The following is a 16,799-nucleotide window of genomic DNA, read 5'->3' as shown; positions in this document are numbered from 1 at the left end:
GCTCATCTTGCTCTATAAGCCAAGGGAGCTGGCATTTGTCCGCAGACAGCTTCCAGGTCATGTGGCCAGCATGACTAAGCTGCTTCTGGCAAACCAGAGCAGTGCACGGAAACACCGTTTACCTTCCCGCCGGAGCAGTACCTATTTATCTACTTGCACTTGACATGCTTTCGAACTGCTAGGTGGGCAGGAGCAGGGACCGAACCACAGGAGCTCACCCTGTCGCGGGGATTCGAACGACTGACCTTCTGATCGGCAAGCCCTAGGCTCTGTGGTTTAAGTCACAGCGCCACCCACATCCCTCAATATAAGTATTAGTATTTAGTATTAGTATATCACCCTTCATCCGAAGATCTCAGGGTGGATCTCCGCATAAAACACAAAACATATAATAAAAACAAGAACATACAAAATCAATAACATGTCCCCCCTCACACAAACACATTTAGAAGCACATAGACTGTTAATCAGGTTCGAAATGCAACCAGAGAGACACAGACCAATATGCCAGGCCTGCCACCCCCGTCTGGGCTGACACTTTTCACCCTCCAGCCACACGTGCAAAGGAGATGGAGGGTTTCTCCATCTTGCCCTGTGTGTCAGCAATGCTATGAGAAAGGCCTTTCCCACTCACGCCTTCGCCCTGCTCCCAGGCTCTCCCTATGCACCTCACCTTCCTGGAGCCTGAGCAGCCTGACCGCTTCTCTCTCACCTGTACACAATGCCCTCCCGGTGCAAGTGCTCGAGGCCGCAGCAGATCTCTGCAGCGTAGAAAGTGACCCGCTCGTTGTCAAAGCCGGGGTTGCCCATGTTGTAGATGTGAAACTTCAAGTCACCTCCGTTCATGATGGTGAGGACCAGGCAGAGGGCATCCTTGGTCTCGTACGCGTAGGCTAAGCTCACCTGTGGGCATGCAGAAGAAGAAGAAGAACCCTGTTAGATCAGGCCAAAAACACCCCATCATCTTGTTTCACGCAGCAGCCAACCAGATCCCACCAGGAAGCAAGGCATGGAGGCAAGAGCCATCTTTTCTGTATGCCTCCCAAGAAGTGGCATTCAGTGGCTTAGGAGTAGAAGCTGTCTTGAGCAATGTGAGACCACTGGTCCAGCTAGCTCAATATTGTTGACACCATTTTTGCCCCTTGGGGGATAAAGCATCAGCAGGCAGTGGGTCAGAGGCCAAATCCAGCAGTGGGAAGTGCCTGGACATTCCCTCCCCACATACACTATCTCGTCCCACTTGCCCTTTCCCCCATCTCACCATGCTGGGATGAAGAGGCTTAAACCCACCCCTCTCCTGGTGCACTGAGATTGCACTGTGCCTTGCTGCCACCTACTGGTCCAGTCAGGGGAGAGGAGGTGCTTAATGGGATCTCAGCGATGTGCCTCCTGCTGCTGGCCAGCTGATGGATGCAGGAAAGAGTTGAGAGGTGCACAGATTAATGCAATCCTCAACTCCTTCCAGTGGGGAGCCACTCTGGGATGTCAGAAGTCCCAGGACATCCATCCCTCTGGTTCCCAGCAGACTGGTGGGATGTTGGTGGTGAGACTGGTGGTGAGTTGTTATTGGCAGCCGTCTGCCTTGAGAGACAATGGAGTGTGCCTCCAGGGATTAAGTATTTAGGGATGAAGTCAAATGGCTGCATTAACAGTATCGAAGTGACCAACTTTGGGCGCAAGCCTGGGCAGTGTGTATGGAGGTCCTGGGCTGCCCTGAGGACAAGACCCCCCTCTCAGTCTTGCTGATGTGGTCCAAAGGAAAGCAGAGCAATACATTTGGCACCAGCTTGGCTGGAGTTAACAGAAGAAGGTGTACAAGGCACAATCCAACCAACTTTGGGACTCCAAATTTGTGTAGGGTTTACTCCTTAGCCTTTTTCCTCCTGAATATTAGAGTTCAGGTTCAGAGTTTTCCTTCTCCTAGACAGACTCCTTTCCCAGGCTGACAAGCCCCATCTGTCCCCTCTACAGCATGCCTTCTCGACCACTGGAACCACTCTTGGCCTTGTCCACTCGGTCCATGGGAGCCTGTCTTTGCATGCAGGGGAAGGTCCCTAACTCACCAAAGGTTTGTGATCTGTTGGCTACCCTCGCCTCATGTACCCAGCCAGTTGAAGCTGTTCTCTGGTGGGGCCAGTGGCCACTGTTGCATGCTGACAGCTTCTAGAAGCCACAGGTCATAGCTGAGTGCAGGATGGGGACCAAAGGTGAACAAATTACCCCAGAAGGTGCACAATGTGCCCCCCACCAGAGGTAATACCCCTCCCCTAACACTACATACACAACCCTGGAATCAGCTGAGGAGTGTGGATCAGCTGTTTTCCAGCAGCATTCAGTGGAGGATTATGCCACCAAGCTGCATGGAAGTTGGTCAAGTACTGCAAGCAGCTTGCAACTCCTACATGGTCTGCGTTGACAAGGAAGTGGCTCTCCGGGGTTTCAAACTGGAGTCTTTTACCCAGCTCGAGTTACCATGGATTGAACCTCATATCTTTTGTATGCAAAGCATGAGCCCTACCACTATTGCAGATGTGCTGCCTTGGAACTTGGGAGATTCCTCTTTTATCATAGAATCCTAGAATCATACAGTTGGAGGAGACCACAAGGGCCATCGAGTCCAACCCCCTGCCAAGCAGGAAACACCATCAGAGCACTCCTGACATATGGTTGTCAAGCCTCTGCTTAAAGACCTCCAAAGAAGGAGATTCCACCACACTCCTTGGCAGCAAATTCCACTGTCAAACAGCTCTTACTGTCAGGAAATTCTTCTTAATGTTTAGGTGGAATCTTCTTTCTTGTAGTTTGGAGCCATTGCTCCGTGTCCACTTCTCTGGAGCAGCAGAAAACAACCTTTCTCCCTCCTCTATGTGACATCCTTTTATATATTTGAACATGGCTATCATATCACCCCTTAACCTCCTCTTCTCCAGGCTAAACATGCCCAGCTCCCTTAGCCGTTTCTCATAAGGCATCGTTTCCAGGCCTTTGACCATTTTGGTTGCCCTCCTCTGGACACGTTCCAGTTTGTCAGTGTCCTTCTTGAACTGTGGTGCCCAGAACTGGACACAGTACTCCAGGTGAGGTCTGACCAGAGCAGAATACAGTGGCACTATTACTTCCCTTAATCTAGATGCTATACTCCTATTGATGCTGCTGTGGGATATCAGCAGCATCCCAGGCACACACTCACCACGAACCGGCTGTTGACCTTCTCCAGGATCTGCTTCTCGTTCAGAGCCATGGCCTCCCCTTTCCGCTTCTTGATGCGCTTCTTCTCCAGTTTCTTGCAGGCGTACATCTTCCCTGTCGCCCGCACCTGACACGCGCACACCTGAGGACAAGGTGAAAAGTGGGCATGGCGGGGCAGACAGATTTGGGTAGAGATCCATACGTGATCAGACAAGGCACTATGATGATGATGATAATAATAATAATAATAATAATAATAATAATAATAATAATAATAATAATAATAATTTATTTGTACCCCTCCCATCTGGCTGAGTTTCCCCAGCCACTCTGGGCGGCTTCCAACAAAGATTAAAAATACCATAATACATCAAACATTAAAAGCTTCCCTGAACAGGGCTGCCTTCAGATGTCTTCTAAGTGTCAGGTAGTTGTTTATCTCTTTGACATCTGCTGGGAGGGCATTCCACAGGGCAGGTGCCACTACCGAGAAGGCCCTCTGCCTGGTTCCTTGTAGCTTTGCTTCTCGCAGTGAGGGAACCGCCAGAAAGCCCTCGGCACTGGACCTCAGTGTCCAGGCTGAACGATGGGGGTGGAGACGCTCCTTCAGGTATACTGGGCCAAGGCCGTTTGAATTGTGCTAGGAAACGTACTAGGAGCACTAGCACTCATTGAAGAAAAACAGGCAGCCAGAGGGAACTCTGTTTACTCTTGAACCTCCAGAGTACAAGTTATTCCAGATGTCAGGTGGTCCAGGGAGACTCAGTAAGGATAAGACTCCTTCCCTCCTTGCAGATCCTTTCAAGGCACATGTGCAAACCACCAAGTCCTGAATTGGGACTCAGCGAACAATCCCCTTCAAATGTGGGTGCAAAGTGCAGGGGAGGCTCTCTGAAGTCTCTCCCCACCCCCGCAAATTTCACAGTCAGATGCAGCAAGAAACTCATGGCTCCCCTGCCCACCCACGCCACCAGAATACTATCAGGCAAAACTGCACATTATACATGCAACTGCCGTGTAAGTGTAGCTTGATGAAAACCACTTCAGAAGCAAAAGGGAGAGGTGGAAAGGGCAGGTCTTTCTTTCCTTCCTCTGAATCACCTCTCCAATGTTTCTGCAAATCTGCATTTTAAGCCTGCAAGAGAGAGCAATTTGGAACAAGGAAACGGCAGGCAGGGGGAAAATTGAAGGGAGCCCTCCCTAAAGCTGCTTTTAAAATTAAAGAGCTGTTGGTCCCCAGTTCTACGTGCTGGCATACAGCGTGTGACATGGTCCTTTTGTTTCACTCGGAGTGATTTGGGGCATGATGTCATTTATTAGTAGGACCTGCAACAAAATGTTGCGGTGTATCCTTCCTCTTAAAAGGAGTGCTCCTGTTTCGGGCTCTCGGCCACTCATTCCCCACAAGCGTGATAAGCCATTCTTCCCACCACAGTGGCTAAATCCTGTCGGCACTCACCACCTGTCAGGGAACTGACATCAGAGCGAGAGGTGGAGGCAAGGCTCCAAAACGATGCTGGAGAGGGGACCAGCAGGGGGGAAGGAATTCAGCGTAACACCAGTGGAGAAGAGAAGGAGATGGAGGAATTGGAGACAGGGCTCCAAGACCCTTCACCAGAGACTAGTGGGGAAAGCGCTGACACGCCTCTGCCTTCCCCTTACTTGCGCAGACGAGTTCCGCGCAGGGAAAGTAGGAGGAGACTTGGCGTCAAACAGCTCTTATGCTGGAAAAGGTTCAAGAAACGCCCACTGACGGATTCTGCAAGCGACTGACCGGCCACGGAGTGTGGGCTGTCAGCCAAGGCATGGTGAACCAAGCAATCTAACTGAAATTGAAGGCAACTTACGCACAAGTAACCCCTTACAACCACTACACCACCCGACCTCGCTGTTAAAAGGAGTTATTCATATTGATTTTTAATTGTATTTTGATTGCTTCTTTCATTTCCTATATCGTACTGCATTTGAATGCTATGGAATTTGAATTGCGATATAAAAAAAACAATATATAAGAGTTAAAAGATGCAACCAGAATACATTTAAATACCATGCAGCATCTAGCTAGCACTGAACACTCTAACTGTCCAATCAAGCAGAAAAATCCTTAAGTGGCCCACCAAGACCTTCAGCAGATTTCAAGTGGCCCATATGGGGGGGGGGTGAAGTTTGGAAACCGCTGATCTAGATACATTTCAGGCCTCAGCTGGATATTGAAACTGCCTTGGTCTGATAGATGTTCTGTGCCAGGAGAAGGAAAAGGGGCCTGGGAGCCTGGTGATTCCCCTCTTGAGGGCCTTTGATGACCATGGTATCCTTCTGAACATGCTCTTGAAGTTGGGAATGAGAGCACTGTGCTTCACTTCTGCCAAGACAGCTGGCTCCAGAAGGTGGAGCTAGGAGACCATTGCTGAATCCTGTGGCAGGTATACCGTGAGGATCCACAGGATTTAGTCTTCTCCTGTGCTTTTCTAACATGAAAGCCCTGAGTGAGATTATCTGGGGACTAACCCAGACTATATGGAACTGGCGGAAATGACTGGCAGAATCCGAGACCAAGGAGAAGAGTTGGTGGAAGAAGATTGGAAGAAATTTAAAGTTTATCTACAGAAACACTGTAAAATGAAGGAATGTTAGAAGGATGTTGGAATGAAGTAATGTGGTTTTAGCAGAAATGATATAAAGGATTAAGTAAAAATGGATTGTTAATTGGTGAAAGAACAGAATGTAAAATTATAGTATATTAAGATAAATCATCAGGATAGAAATAAAGATGGAAAGGATTTGCTGAAATATCTAATTGAATTAGAATACAAAAAAGGGAGGTGTGAGGAGGTCAAGGAAATAAGCAAAGGAAAGAAAGTTATGTAAAGGATTGATTTGGTTTTTTTTTTAATTATCTGCATCTTTTTTCTGATTTTTTTTCCCCCTTGTGTATTGTTCTGTATTTTTATTTTTTTCTCTCTGTTTAAATATGTTCTTTATTTTTCCTTTTTGTAACCTTTAAAATCTTAATAAAAATCTATTGGGGAAAAAAGAGATTATCTGGGGACTTGGGATGAGGAGCCATCAATATGCTGGTGGTGCCCAGCTCTCGCTCGCTCTCCCCTTTACATCTGAGCCAGGTAAAGTGGCAGAAGTGCTGAATCAATGGCTTGGATCTGTCACGTGTTGGATAAGAGGCCAGCAATCTGAATCTTGATCCAGACAAGATGGAGGTAAATGGTGCATGGTTCATCTACCTGAGGAGGTCCTGCTTATTCTCTTTAAGGCTGATTTTCATCCTCCCTAAAGCAGGTGTAAGAAAACCTTTTCAGTCTGATGTCTGCATTCCCTTTCGGGCAAACTTCCAGGGACAACACACCAGAGGTGGGAGGGGCCAGAGGCAAAAGTGGGAGGAGCAATGGGTGACAGTTTTATAGGTTTACCATACAGACCGCAATTGTGAAAATCCAGACATATGGCGGCCCATGTTGGCAGTGCCATATTTGCCATTTCTCGTTAAAAAAAGCTCAAAAACTTTGCCAAAAAAAGCTCCTCAACAATTTTTCTGGCTGTCCAAATGTTTGAAATATGGCAACCCTAAATTTTACCTTTGAACAGCAGTCAAGTTTCTACACGTGCTCATGCATCACTCTCTGTCCTCCATCTGAGTTTAGGGACACACTCCAGCCAGGCAAAAAACACTCCAGGAGGGTGCAGAGCTGAGTCAGTACGGTGTGTGGTCCAGGGAGAGTTCCAGGGTCCAAAGAGAGAGGCATGGGGGGGGGGGGAGCTTGGTCCTAGGCCTGAGGTTCTCCACCCTTGTCTTAGGAAGAGGTCTTCCCCGTCACCTGCTACCTGATCCTTTAAATGAAAGACATCAGGTATTGAACCTGGAACCTTCTGAATGCAGAACGTGCCACTGAGCTAAGGCTCCTTGCTATAGTCACTGCTACTAACCACCGTGGCAATTCGCCTTTTGACAGGGGTCTTCTTAGCAGCCACTCCCAGACTTTGGAAATCCCTCCCTAGAGAAGCTCAGCTGGATCCCTCCTTGTCCTTCTGCTGGCAGGTGAAGGCTTTCTTCTTCCAACGGGCTTTGGGGCTGACTGACTGCTTTTAATGAAAGGGCTGGCGCTGTGCTGTTTTTATGGTAATTATTGGCATGGTTTTAGTAGGTTTTACATATGCATATAGTTTTAATTTTATCAGTGTTCTTTTGTGTTTTAATAATTGGTTTTCCTGTGTTTTTAGGGGGAAAGGCAGGATATCAATAAATACATAACTAAAAGTAAGTAATAACAACACCAGTGTTTTAAGCATGATAATCATGTATCCTGTGCCTTCGGGAGCCTAAAGCTTTCTGCAATGCCCCACACCAGAAGCAGCCCCTGTGGCTGCCAATCATCTCCCTACCTCTCCGAAGCCTCCCTTGCCAAGGATCCGGTATTGTCTGAAGGTGTCTTTGGTCACTGATTGCCTGAAACAACAAAGTACACGAAAACTCCATTCAGGTGAGCATCAGTTTGGCAAAGGAACAAGAGGGGTTTGGGGTGATGAAGAACACCACCTTACCTCTCCAGGTACTTCCACTGGAGGAATCTGTCAAAATACATGCTGTCCTGGTAGTTCGTGAAAGGAGCTCCACTGAGGTACTCGTGTAGGTGCCTGTGAAAAAGACACAAATTAAGACTGGGCCAACTCTTCAAGGCTTGGAGACAGACTGATGAAACGGAGCCGGTGGTACAGATTGTACCCACGTGTACATGTGCTTGGTGCTTGCCATCAAGATCAACAGAGCTCCTGCCCACCTTGGAATTAATTGACAAAGAAATTTAATTTGGTCCCTGTCTGTCTCGGCTTGCTAAGAAAGGTGAGGCTGCACTTATTAAGCAGCAAGCCCCAGTGAGTGCATCTGGGCATCACAATAAACCGTGGTTTGATATGAACGTGGCTGTAGTACTGTAGTGTCAAGGAACGAAATCCACCCGCCACTACCCACCCATCTCCCCAGGGCCTGGCACTCACTGCACACAGCTGCTGAAGAGGTCTTTGCAGGCGCTTCTCTGCAGATTCTCCGTGCAATGGTTCACAAGAGACTGGCTGATCTCTGCTATGTAGCCTGGGGACTAAATAAACAACAACAACAGCCATAAGTGATATACGCTTGAAGTGCTGGACTTCATTTCTGCCTCCACCACAGGCTCAGATCTGGAACATTGTCTGATCCCCACCCCCATTTGGCCCAGCTTCCACTCCTCCCCAGCTGATGTTCTCCAGGTGCTGTTGAACTACCACTCAATAGCAGAGAATCTGTTTTCCAGGTAATTTTCCATATTAAGTAGAATGCAAATGGATTTTCCCCCCTATAAACAATTAACACAGAAAGGCGTGCTAAGCTTCATGCCCACTGGCCAAAAAAGGCTGGTAATCCTCAGTACAGATCCAACGCTGATGGTGATCTATTTCATTTATGAATCACTTCCCATGAGGCATCCCAAAGCAATTTACAATACAGCAACACGCACACACACTTGTGTGAGTGTGTGTTACATACATAAAAACAATTCTGTAAAACAATTAAAAATATAAAAACATTTCAAAACAGCAGCAGCACACACATAAACTCCATACAAATTCAAAACAGATATCAACTGGAATAAAGAGTTTGAGAGAGGAATGTATTTCGGAGGAGCCAGAAAGACAACAGAGGAGGCACCTGCCAGGTATGCAGTGGGAGGGAGTTCCAAAGGGCAGGCCCAATTCCAACATCAGCTTGATTATATCAGGGCTGGGGCATGGAAAATGGGCTGCAGTGAGTCAGGTCCAAAAAGCAAATCCTGATCCGAGATGGGAGGGCAAACTGGTGTCAATAACAAAGAGCAAGGCTAGGTACACTAGAGCTCAGGTTAGCCTTGTTAGCTAAGCAAAGCAGCATTTACCTAGGATGCCCTTTTATACTTTATCTGCCAACGAGGAGTCAATGGCCGGCCTCGGTAGAGTCAGCTCAGGAGCCAGCCCGTTTCCTGGGAAGCTGCAGTGAAGTGAATCACCACACGGGGGAGCCGTCAGCAGTTCTCGACACAGACGCTTTTACCCTTGTCCCACAGAAATAATATACTTACCTTGCTGTTGAAAAAGTTGCGGATTATCTCTTCTCCCATTTCCTTCCGCTTCTCGTCTGGGGAAACCTCATATTCTACCTGGGAGAGGAGAAAAGGCAACAGGTTGATCAGACCTGAGAAAGACATGCACACACGAGCTGCAACGTGGATTCTGGAGAACACCCACACATTCCTTTTCTCCTTCCTCTTTCCCCATGTATTTGCGTTTCTCTGCCCTAAATCCCTCCTCGCCTGCTGCTGGCTCTCTTTCAGCGTTTTGGGACTGGCATCAGGAGAATCCGTAGCTCAGTAGCAGAGCACATGCTTTGCATGTAGAAGGTCCCAAGCACCAACATGCTAACACCCCAGAGGACAGGATCACACTTCAAAACGACCTTGACAGATTAGAGAACTGGGCCAAAACAAACAAGATGAATTTTAACAGGGAGAAATGTAAAGTATTGCACTTGGGCAAAAAGAATGAGAGGCACAAATACAAGATGGGTGACACCTGGCTTGAGAGCAGTACATGTGAAAAGGATCTAGGAGTCTTGGTTGACCACAAACTTGACATGAGCCAACAGTGTGACGCGGCAGCTAAAAAAGCCAATGCAATTGTGGGCTGCATCAATAGGAGTATAGCATCTAGATCAAGGGAAGTAATAGTGCCACTGTATTCTGCTCTGGTCAGACCTCACCTGGAGTACTGTGTCCAGTTCTGGGCACCACAGTTCAAGAAGGACACGGACAAACTGGAACGTGTCCAGAGGAGGGCAACCAAAATGGTCAAAGGCCTGGAAACGATGCCTTATGAGGAACGGCTAAGGGAGCTGGGCATGTTTAGCCTGGAGAAGAGGAGGTTAAGGGGTGATATGATAGCCATGTTCAAATATATAAAAGGATGTCACATAGAGGAGGGAGAAAGGTTGCTTCTGCTGCTCCAGAGAAGCGGACACGGAGCAATGGATCTAAACTACAAGAAAGAAGATTCCACCTAAACATTAGGAAGAACTTCCTGACAGTAAGAGCTGTTTGACAGTGGAATTTGCTGCCAAGGAGTGTGGTGGAGTCTCCTTCTTTGGAGGTCTTTAAGCAGAGGCTTGACAACCATATGTCAGGAGTGCTCTGATGGTGTTTCCTGCTTGGCAGGGGGTTGGACTCGATGGCCCTTGTGGTCTCTTCCAACTCTATGATTCTATGATTCTATGATTCTAACATCTCCAGAGGCATGTATTTTTTAAGGAAGTGATGGGAGAGACCTCTTCCTGATGCCCTGGCGAGATGCTACCAGTCAGAATAGACAATACTGACCAAGATGAACTAACAGTCTACCTGATTAAAAGGATGCTTCCTCCAGCATACCATTCCTGCTCCCATTTTGCTTTTGTTTGTCAGTGGTGGCTGGTGCCCATTGGGACTGGTAGGATGGAAGGCAAGGAGGCAGACAGTAGGTGGCGCCAGACCCCAATGACAAACAGAACGAACTCCTAGATTTGTCCCCATCCTCCAAGGGCAGATCTCCAAGGGCAAGACTGAAAGGAAGGAGGGGTAGCATGATGGGCAGTGCCCCCCATGGGCTGGTTGTTAAGTAAGGAAGCAGGCAGGTGGGGGCTGGCTGAGACAGACTTGAGGCTGCTGGGGCACTGCCCTATTTGCTCAAAGAGACCAGCTCCATTGCAAATGCTGCGGCTCTTCCTCTTATCATCTCAAGTGCTTTTCTACACATACTCCAGCCTTTGCAGACCTGGTGTCCTTTGCATGTTTTGGACTAGGCTTCCCATCACTCCCAAGCCAGCACAGTTGCCATCCAAAGCAGTTGAAGGGCACCAGGATGGCAAAGGCTGGCACTTATGAATGCATGCTGTACATTAGCCTGGTACTGAACAACTCACCTGCTCATAGCTACTTTATGCTGCGACAGACCTTTGGCGCCTCGCAGTTTTTGAGTGCAGGAACTGGAAACCTTGCATGCAAGAGGTCCCCTTTATGAATACATACGCACACACAAAACATGTTCTTTTCCCTACTCTGGGGTCCACCTCCCTCCTTCCTGGCCCTTTTCCACAGGATGAAAGCTGTTTGCCTTGTACTACAGAGAGGAACACACTGCTGCTATAAAAATCTGACCTGCAGCTCCCCTCCCAATTGTTTTGGAACACAGCTCGGTGCTAGGAGACGAGAGAGGGAGAGAAACAAGAAAACGCCCTCTCTCCCACCCACCCACCCAGCCACCCTCCCTCTGCCACACACAGAAATGGCAGGGATGAGGAGAAGGCAAAGGGTTAATTGGCCTGGCATGTCCTGGAGAGAAGGGACCACAATGCAAGAGTGCATTCAAGTCAAATATGGAACTGGGGTGAATAGCCAGAGTTGAAGAAGTAGCCAATCAGAGGAGGAGCAGGTGCATAGAGTTTGGTTTGTTCTTTTTTAAAACAACAACACAACCTTCCTCTTTCTTAAAAGCAGGACGTGCCAATGTAGGAAGCGGCAGGGGGATAGCCGGGATGGCTGAGGAGTCATTGCTTCTCAAGGCTCAAGTGACAACTATGTTCTCCTTAATGAAAAGGCCGCAGCGTAGCAAATGGGAAGGAATGTGCAGCATCTCCTGTGGGGGTAGAAGAAAGCTCTCTGAGCCGACCCTGGGCTGCAGGGGTGCCTGTAAGGAGCTACGGTGGAGCAGGGCCACCCACAGCTAGAAAAGAGAGACGGGAGAGTACAGTTGTTGTTATTATTATCCAGTTGTGCCTATTCAATGCCCGGTGCTTCTCTATTTATACTCCTTGCTGCTGTGTGATGAATTTCTTCTTCATAATGTACCTGTTTAACTGCTCCCCTTCTTGAAGGCTGGGCTCAGCTGTTGGAAGGGCAACAGCAGAGATCATTCTCTGTGTTAAAGGGTTAATTCTGTTAGCAACAAAGTCAACTTCGGGGTGAAGGGATGTGTGGAGGTGTTTGCTTAGGAACCAGGCAGAATAGCATGAAGCTTCCTGGGGTAGCGGACATCCTGATTGGCTAGGTAGCTCAAGCGGTTTTTCCTATGTGTGTTTGGTTGACTATCACCCTGCCATGTACAAGGTCTGAAGTGAGAATGGCAAACCTCTCTGTTTATTGCTCTTCATATTCTACACTGCTTTTGTTCAGTTTCCTCAGTTAAATGGTGTCAAGGATTTCCTTTCTCACTAGACTCTTTCTGCATTATTTACCGTATTTTTTGCTCTATAAGACTCACTTTTTCCCTCCTAAAAAGTAAGGGGAAATGTCTGTGCATGTTATGGAGTGAATGCAGACTGCACAGCTATCCGAGAAGCCAGAATAGCAAGAGGGATCGCTGCTTTCGCTGCGCAGCAATCCCTCTTGCTGTTCTGGCTTCTGGGATTCAGAATATTTTTTTTCTTGTTTTCCTCCTCCAAAAACTAGGTGCGTCTTGTGGTCCGGTGCGTCTTATAGAGCGAAAAATACGGTAAGTGAATTGTTTTTTGGCAATGCTTGGGGGCACCCTAAGTTGTGCCCTTTTTTGAGAGCTCAGAAGGCTAATTCATGTATCACGGGGAGCACAAGGACCAGCTGTCTCTACACACCTACAAGTGTTTGTTTGGAGGTGTGTACCCTTATCGATTTGTACAGCTCAACTCTTGCAGACACAGACTGTGCACTTGTTCACAATGACCTAGGAGTGTACCACTCAACCATCTGTGTACACTCGTTGTACAAAGACTGTACATTCTTTGAATGTAGGTCGCGGAAAGGATCCCCAAACTTTGAGGAAGGTAAGGTGGTTCTTTCCAATCCTTCAAAGCCAAAGCATCCGACAAGAACTCTCATAACTTCCCTTGTAAAGAAAGGTCCCTGGCTCAGCAGGGCTTCAAACCAAGCTTTTTAACACACTGCGAGTTTTCATCGCTAAGCCTTTTGCTAGCTGCAACCGTCACAGCCTTGCAGAGGATCGCTTTCCGAGCATGTGTTTCCCATTTAGCAGCCATCTGACCAGATCGGCATTCCTGTCATTCACAAGCAGCAAGCTTATGCAAATAAGAAAAAGGCCTAACTTTTGTGTAAGCTGGTTTAAAATTTGCGAGAAGGGCCCGTGACTTCTCCCTGTTACACACAGGGACACAAACTTAAGTGGGTTCGACAAGCTGCCTTCAATGCAGACGGAGGAGGAGTTGGGGAGAGAGATGTTCAATTGCATAAACACAGTTCGGTAATGGGAAACACAGATCATTTTATGAGGCTTATGTTCCCTCTTAAACAGCGTCGAAAAGTGCCTCTTGGCATCGTATAAGCTCAGAGTAGGAGCAAATGGATTTCAGATCAAAACTTTGTGTGAGCTAGCAAGAAGAAAGAAAGAAAGAAAAATAAATTTCCTTTAAGCTTAAAATGAGTTGACATGACCTGGAGCAATAGTTTGTCCTGCTGGATGCAAAAAAATGCTTCCAGAACCAGCAAGCCTTGAAAAGAACGAAGGGGGTGGTGGGGCGAAGCTCATGAAAACACTAGGATATTATTTCGGATGAAGGGCTGACTTTTAAATTATACGTCATCTGGATGGAATTTTTGCACCGTTGACTTTAGAATGGGCGAGAAACACACTCTCCTCTCCCAGCAGAAAAGGTCGCTCTTCAGGAATTCATTTTTTCGCCTTCCCCTCATGAGCAAATCAGGAAGGCAGCAGCAGTGGGGAAGTGAATTTGGTGAAAATAACAGGGAAAAGGGGTCTGTGAAAAAAATCGAGATCTGAAAGAGTTGTGGCTTCCTACAGGCTCTTTTTCAAAACAGCCCATGGATTCTAGAAATGGAGGAACGATACACACATCCCAGGCAGGGGTCCAGAAACCCTACAAGTCTAGCAAAGTGGTTAGATTTAGGGCTGGCACTACTGTTAGGCAGAGTGAAGCAGCTGCTTCAGGCAGCTTGATTTGGAGGCCATGAAAGAGCAGCAAATTGTCTGTTATTCAGTTTATTAATACTGTGTTTTTACTCCAAATGAAATACAGTTTGGGGATTTTTCTGACCCAGATGCCAACATAACCTGGTCAGCCTTGGGTAATACCCACCTTAATTCTGTCTGCGTTTTCTGTTTTCCCTCAGGCAGCAAAATATCTTGGGCCAACGCTGACTAGAACGTTATTTGCATGCAGGAACCTCAATTTCTAATCCCTGTTCACTATGAAACTCACTCAGCAGTCCTGAAAAAATCATTATCCTGGCTCAACCTACCACACAGGATTATGAAAATATTTTATTCTCTTGTTAGTTATGCTGTTTTAAATGTGCATTTTATATTTGACTTCATTTAGTAATGTTTTCTTTTGAAATCTTTAAGATTTTTGTTTGTTAACTTTGTTGCGTTAAATGGGCATTCTGTAGTTGAACTCCTTTGTAATGTTTTCTTTTGAAATCTTTAAGGTAACATTTTACTTTCCTGTTACAGATAGGTAGCCGTGTTGGTCTGCCATAGTCAAAACAAAAAAATTCCTTCCAGTAGCACCTTAAAGACCAACTAAGTCAGTTCTTGGTATGAGCTTTCGTGTGCATGCACACTTCTTATTTTACTTTCCTGTTAATTATGCTGTATGTATATGTTATATTGGACTTTTTAAGTAATGATTCACTCTGGATCAATTGATTTATTTGATGTTTTAATGTACGTTGTAAACCGCTTTGAGATCCCCCCCCTTAAAAATATAAAATGGTATAGAAATTAAATGAATGGATGATGATGTTGAAGAAGAGGAGGAGGAGGAGGAGGAGGGAAAGGAGGAGGAGGAGGAGGAAGAAGAAAAACCCCTTGGAGAAAGGGTATGGTTAAAATGCCTATGTCCAGAGGTGTACAGTGAACTATATATTCCACTATGTAGGTAGGTAGAGCAGGAGTCAACTATCCTTTGGGCCCCCATTTGCAAACTGGAGAAACTGTTGTGTGCAACAGACACACCCTGCCATCTAGTCTATTCTATTGGCTAGTGCAGAATGCTTCTTTCAAGTCTAACTCTAGTGAGCGGAGGGAGCCCTGCAGATGTTGGAGATGCAACAGCAGAGATCATTTCGTGAGTAACTTAAGGGTTAATTATCCTATCAGTAGGTCAAATAACCTAGAGGGATGGAGGTATTGCTTAGCAACAAGGCTGCATAACAAGATCTTCACCTGTTCCAATTGGCTGTGTAGTTCTGAGGGAGTTTCTATTCTGTATGTTTGGCTGAATGCCATGGCTTAGCTCAAACTAAGACATGTGTGGGTTTCTAGAGCAAAGATTTTGGTCGTGGTATTCCTCCCTCAGTCCTGTCACCACCACGCCATCAGGGGCTGAGCCACCCCGGACTGTGGTTTGTCTCGCTCCAGATAAACCATGAGCTGCGATCAAAATGGCTGTGTTCCACCTTCACGGTCAGAGGCAGATGCCAGGAATCACAAGCGGGAAGAACACTGTGGAACTCAGGTCTGGCTTGCAAGCCTCCCACAGGCAGGTGGTCGGCTACTGTAAGAATAGGATGCTGTACGGCAAGAGTTTTGTTGGCCCAGAAATGGAAGCAGAAGAAATACTGATGAAAGAAGAATGGCAGATGAAATTAACGGACTACGCAGAACTGGACAAAATGACAGGAAGGATTCGAAACCTGCGGGACCAGAGATTTACAGAAGATTGGAAGAAATATACGAGCTATTTGAAGAGCAACTGTAATCAACAAATAATGCTAGTAGGACCACAAGAAGTTTCATAAGGAGGAATATATGAAATATTGGAAAGAAGAGAGATATTAGTTATGATATTTAAAGGTAATAGTGAAAGTAAGAAATGTAAATTAAGTGAAAAAGATATATATGTGAGAATAGGATGCTGTAAGTTGGTCCTTGGCCTGATCCTGCAGGGCCGTGATGTGCTTAAGACCCTTTTAAGCAGCAATATTGAAGATTGAACTTGGGCCCTTCTGCATGCAAAGCATGTTCTCTACCCTAGTTCTACGCTCTACCCATTTCAATAGCCTTATATTTAAACAGAGACTCCCCAGAAAGCATCGCACAAGCGAGCCCAAGGTGGACAGCTCTGAGCAGCAAACATGCCTCTGAGCCAGACCCGCTCTAGGCATGCCACTTGCCTTACCACAGCATCCAGGAAGTGGATACACCGGAGGAGCTCCAGCCGCGTCTCGCAGAACTGTCGGAAAAGCTGCCGGCCAATCGGTTGCTTGTCACACAAGCTGCTGTAGTCTCGTTCTGCAAAGGAAGAAATGGAAGAATGGGGTTGTTGTTTTTTTACGGGCAGGTGGAAAATGACATATCAGCTGTCTGTACTGTTTTAACTGGAATACAAAGAAAGAAGCAGTCTCTCCACCCTCAAGCACCACTGTGTTGTAGTGGGCAGACTACTGGGCCAGGAGCTACAATTCAGAACTTAACAAACTACAGTCATACCGCATGTTATGTCCGCTTCATGTTACGTTCTTTCAGGTTACGTCCCGCGGCGCCCGGAAGTACCAGAAAGGGTTACTTCCGGGTTTTGCCACTCGCACATGCGCAGAAGTACAAAA

At 46.9% G+C, this 16,799-nt stretch overlaps 1 protein-coding gene across 2 annotated transcripts in view; it reads right to left on the bottom strand.

Moving 5' to 3' along the window:
* LOC309331211 (G protein-coupled receptor kinase 5-like) overlaps nucleotides 1–16,799 on the bottom strand; it is a 77,094-nt gene that overhangs the window by 12,248 nt on the left and 48,047 nt on the right. Inside the window, exons 3-9 of one of the 2 annotated variants that reach the window (XM_081843300.1) lie at nucleotides 16,373–16,485; nucleotides 9,294–9,371; nucleotides 8,197–8,297; nucleotides 7,744–7,836; nucleotides 7,585–7,648; nucleotides 3,191–3,331; nucleotides 713–903 (exon numbers count right to left, since the gene is read on the bottom strand). In XM_081843300.1, coding sequence (XP_081699426.1) covers nucleotides 713–903; nucleotides 3,191–3,331; nucleotides 7,585–7,648; nucleotides 7,744–7,836; nucleotides 8,197–8,297; nucleotides 9,294–9,371; nucleotides 16,373–16,485 — 781 coding nt within the window. Of the gene's footprint in view, nucleotides 1–712; nucleotides 904–3,190; nucleotides 3,332–7,584; nucleotides 7,649–7,743; nucleotides 7,837–8,196; nucleotides 8,298–9,293; nucleotides 9,372–16,363; nucleotides 16,486–16,799 lie in introns of those variants that run through there. The other variant, XM_081843301.1, reaches the window with a different exon arrangement.

The sequence above is a fragment of the Podarcis erhardii genome (assembly GCF_964252035.2).
Source record: "Podarcis erhardii genome assembly, chromosome: 16".
Taxonomy (NCBI): Eukaryota; Metazoa; Chordata; class Lepidosauria; order Squamata; family Lacertidae; genus Podarcis; species Podarcis erhardii.
Note: the sequence above shows the minus strand (reverse complement) of the source record. Positions and strands in the feature narration are given on the sequence as shown.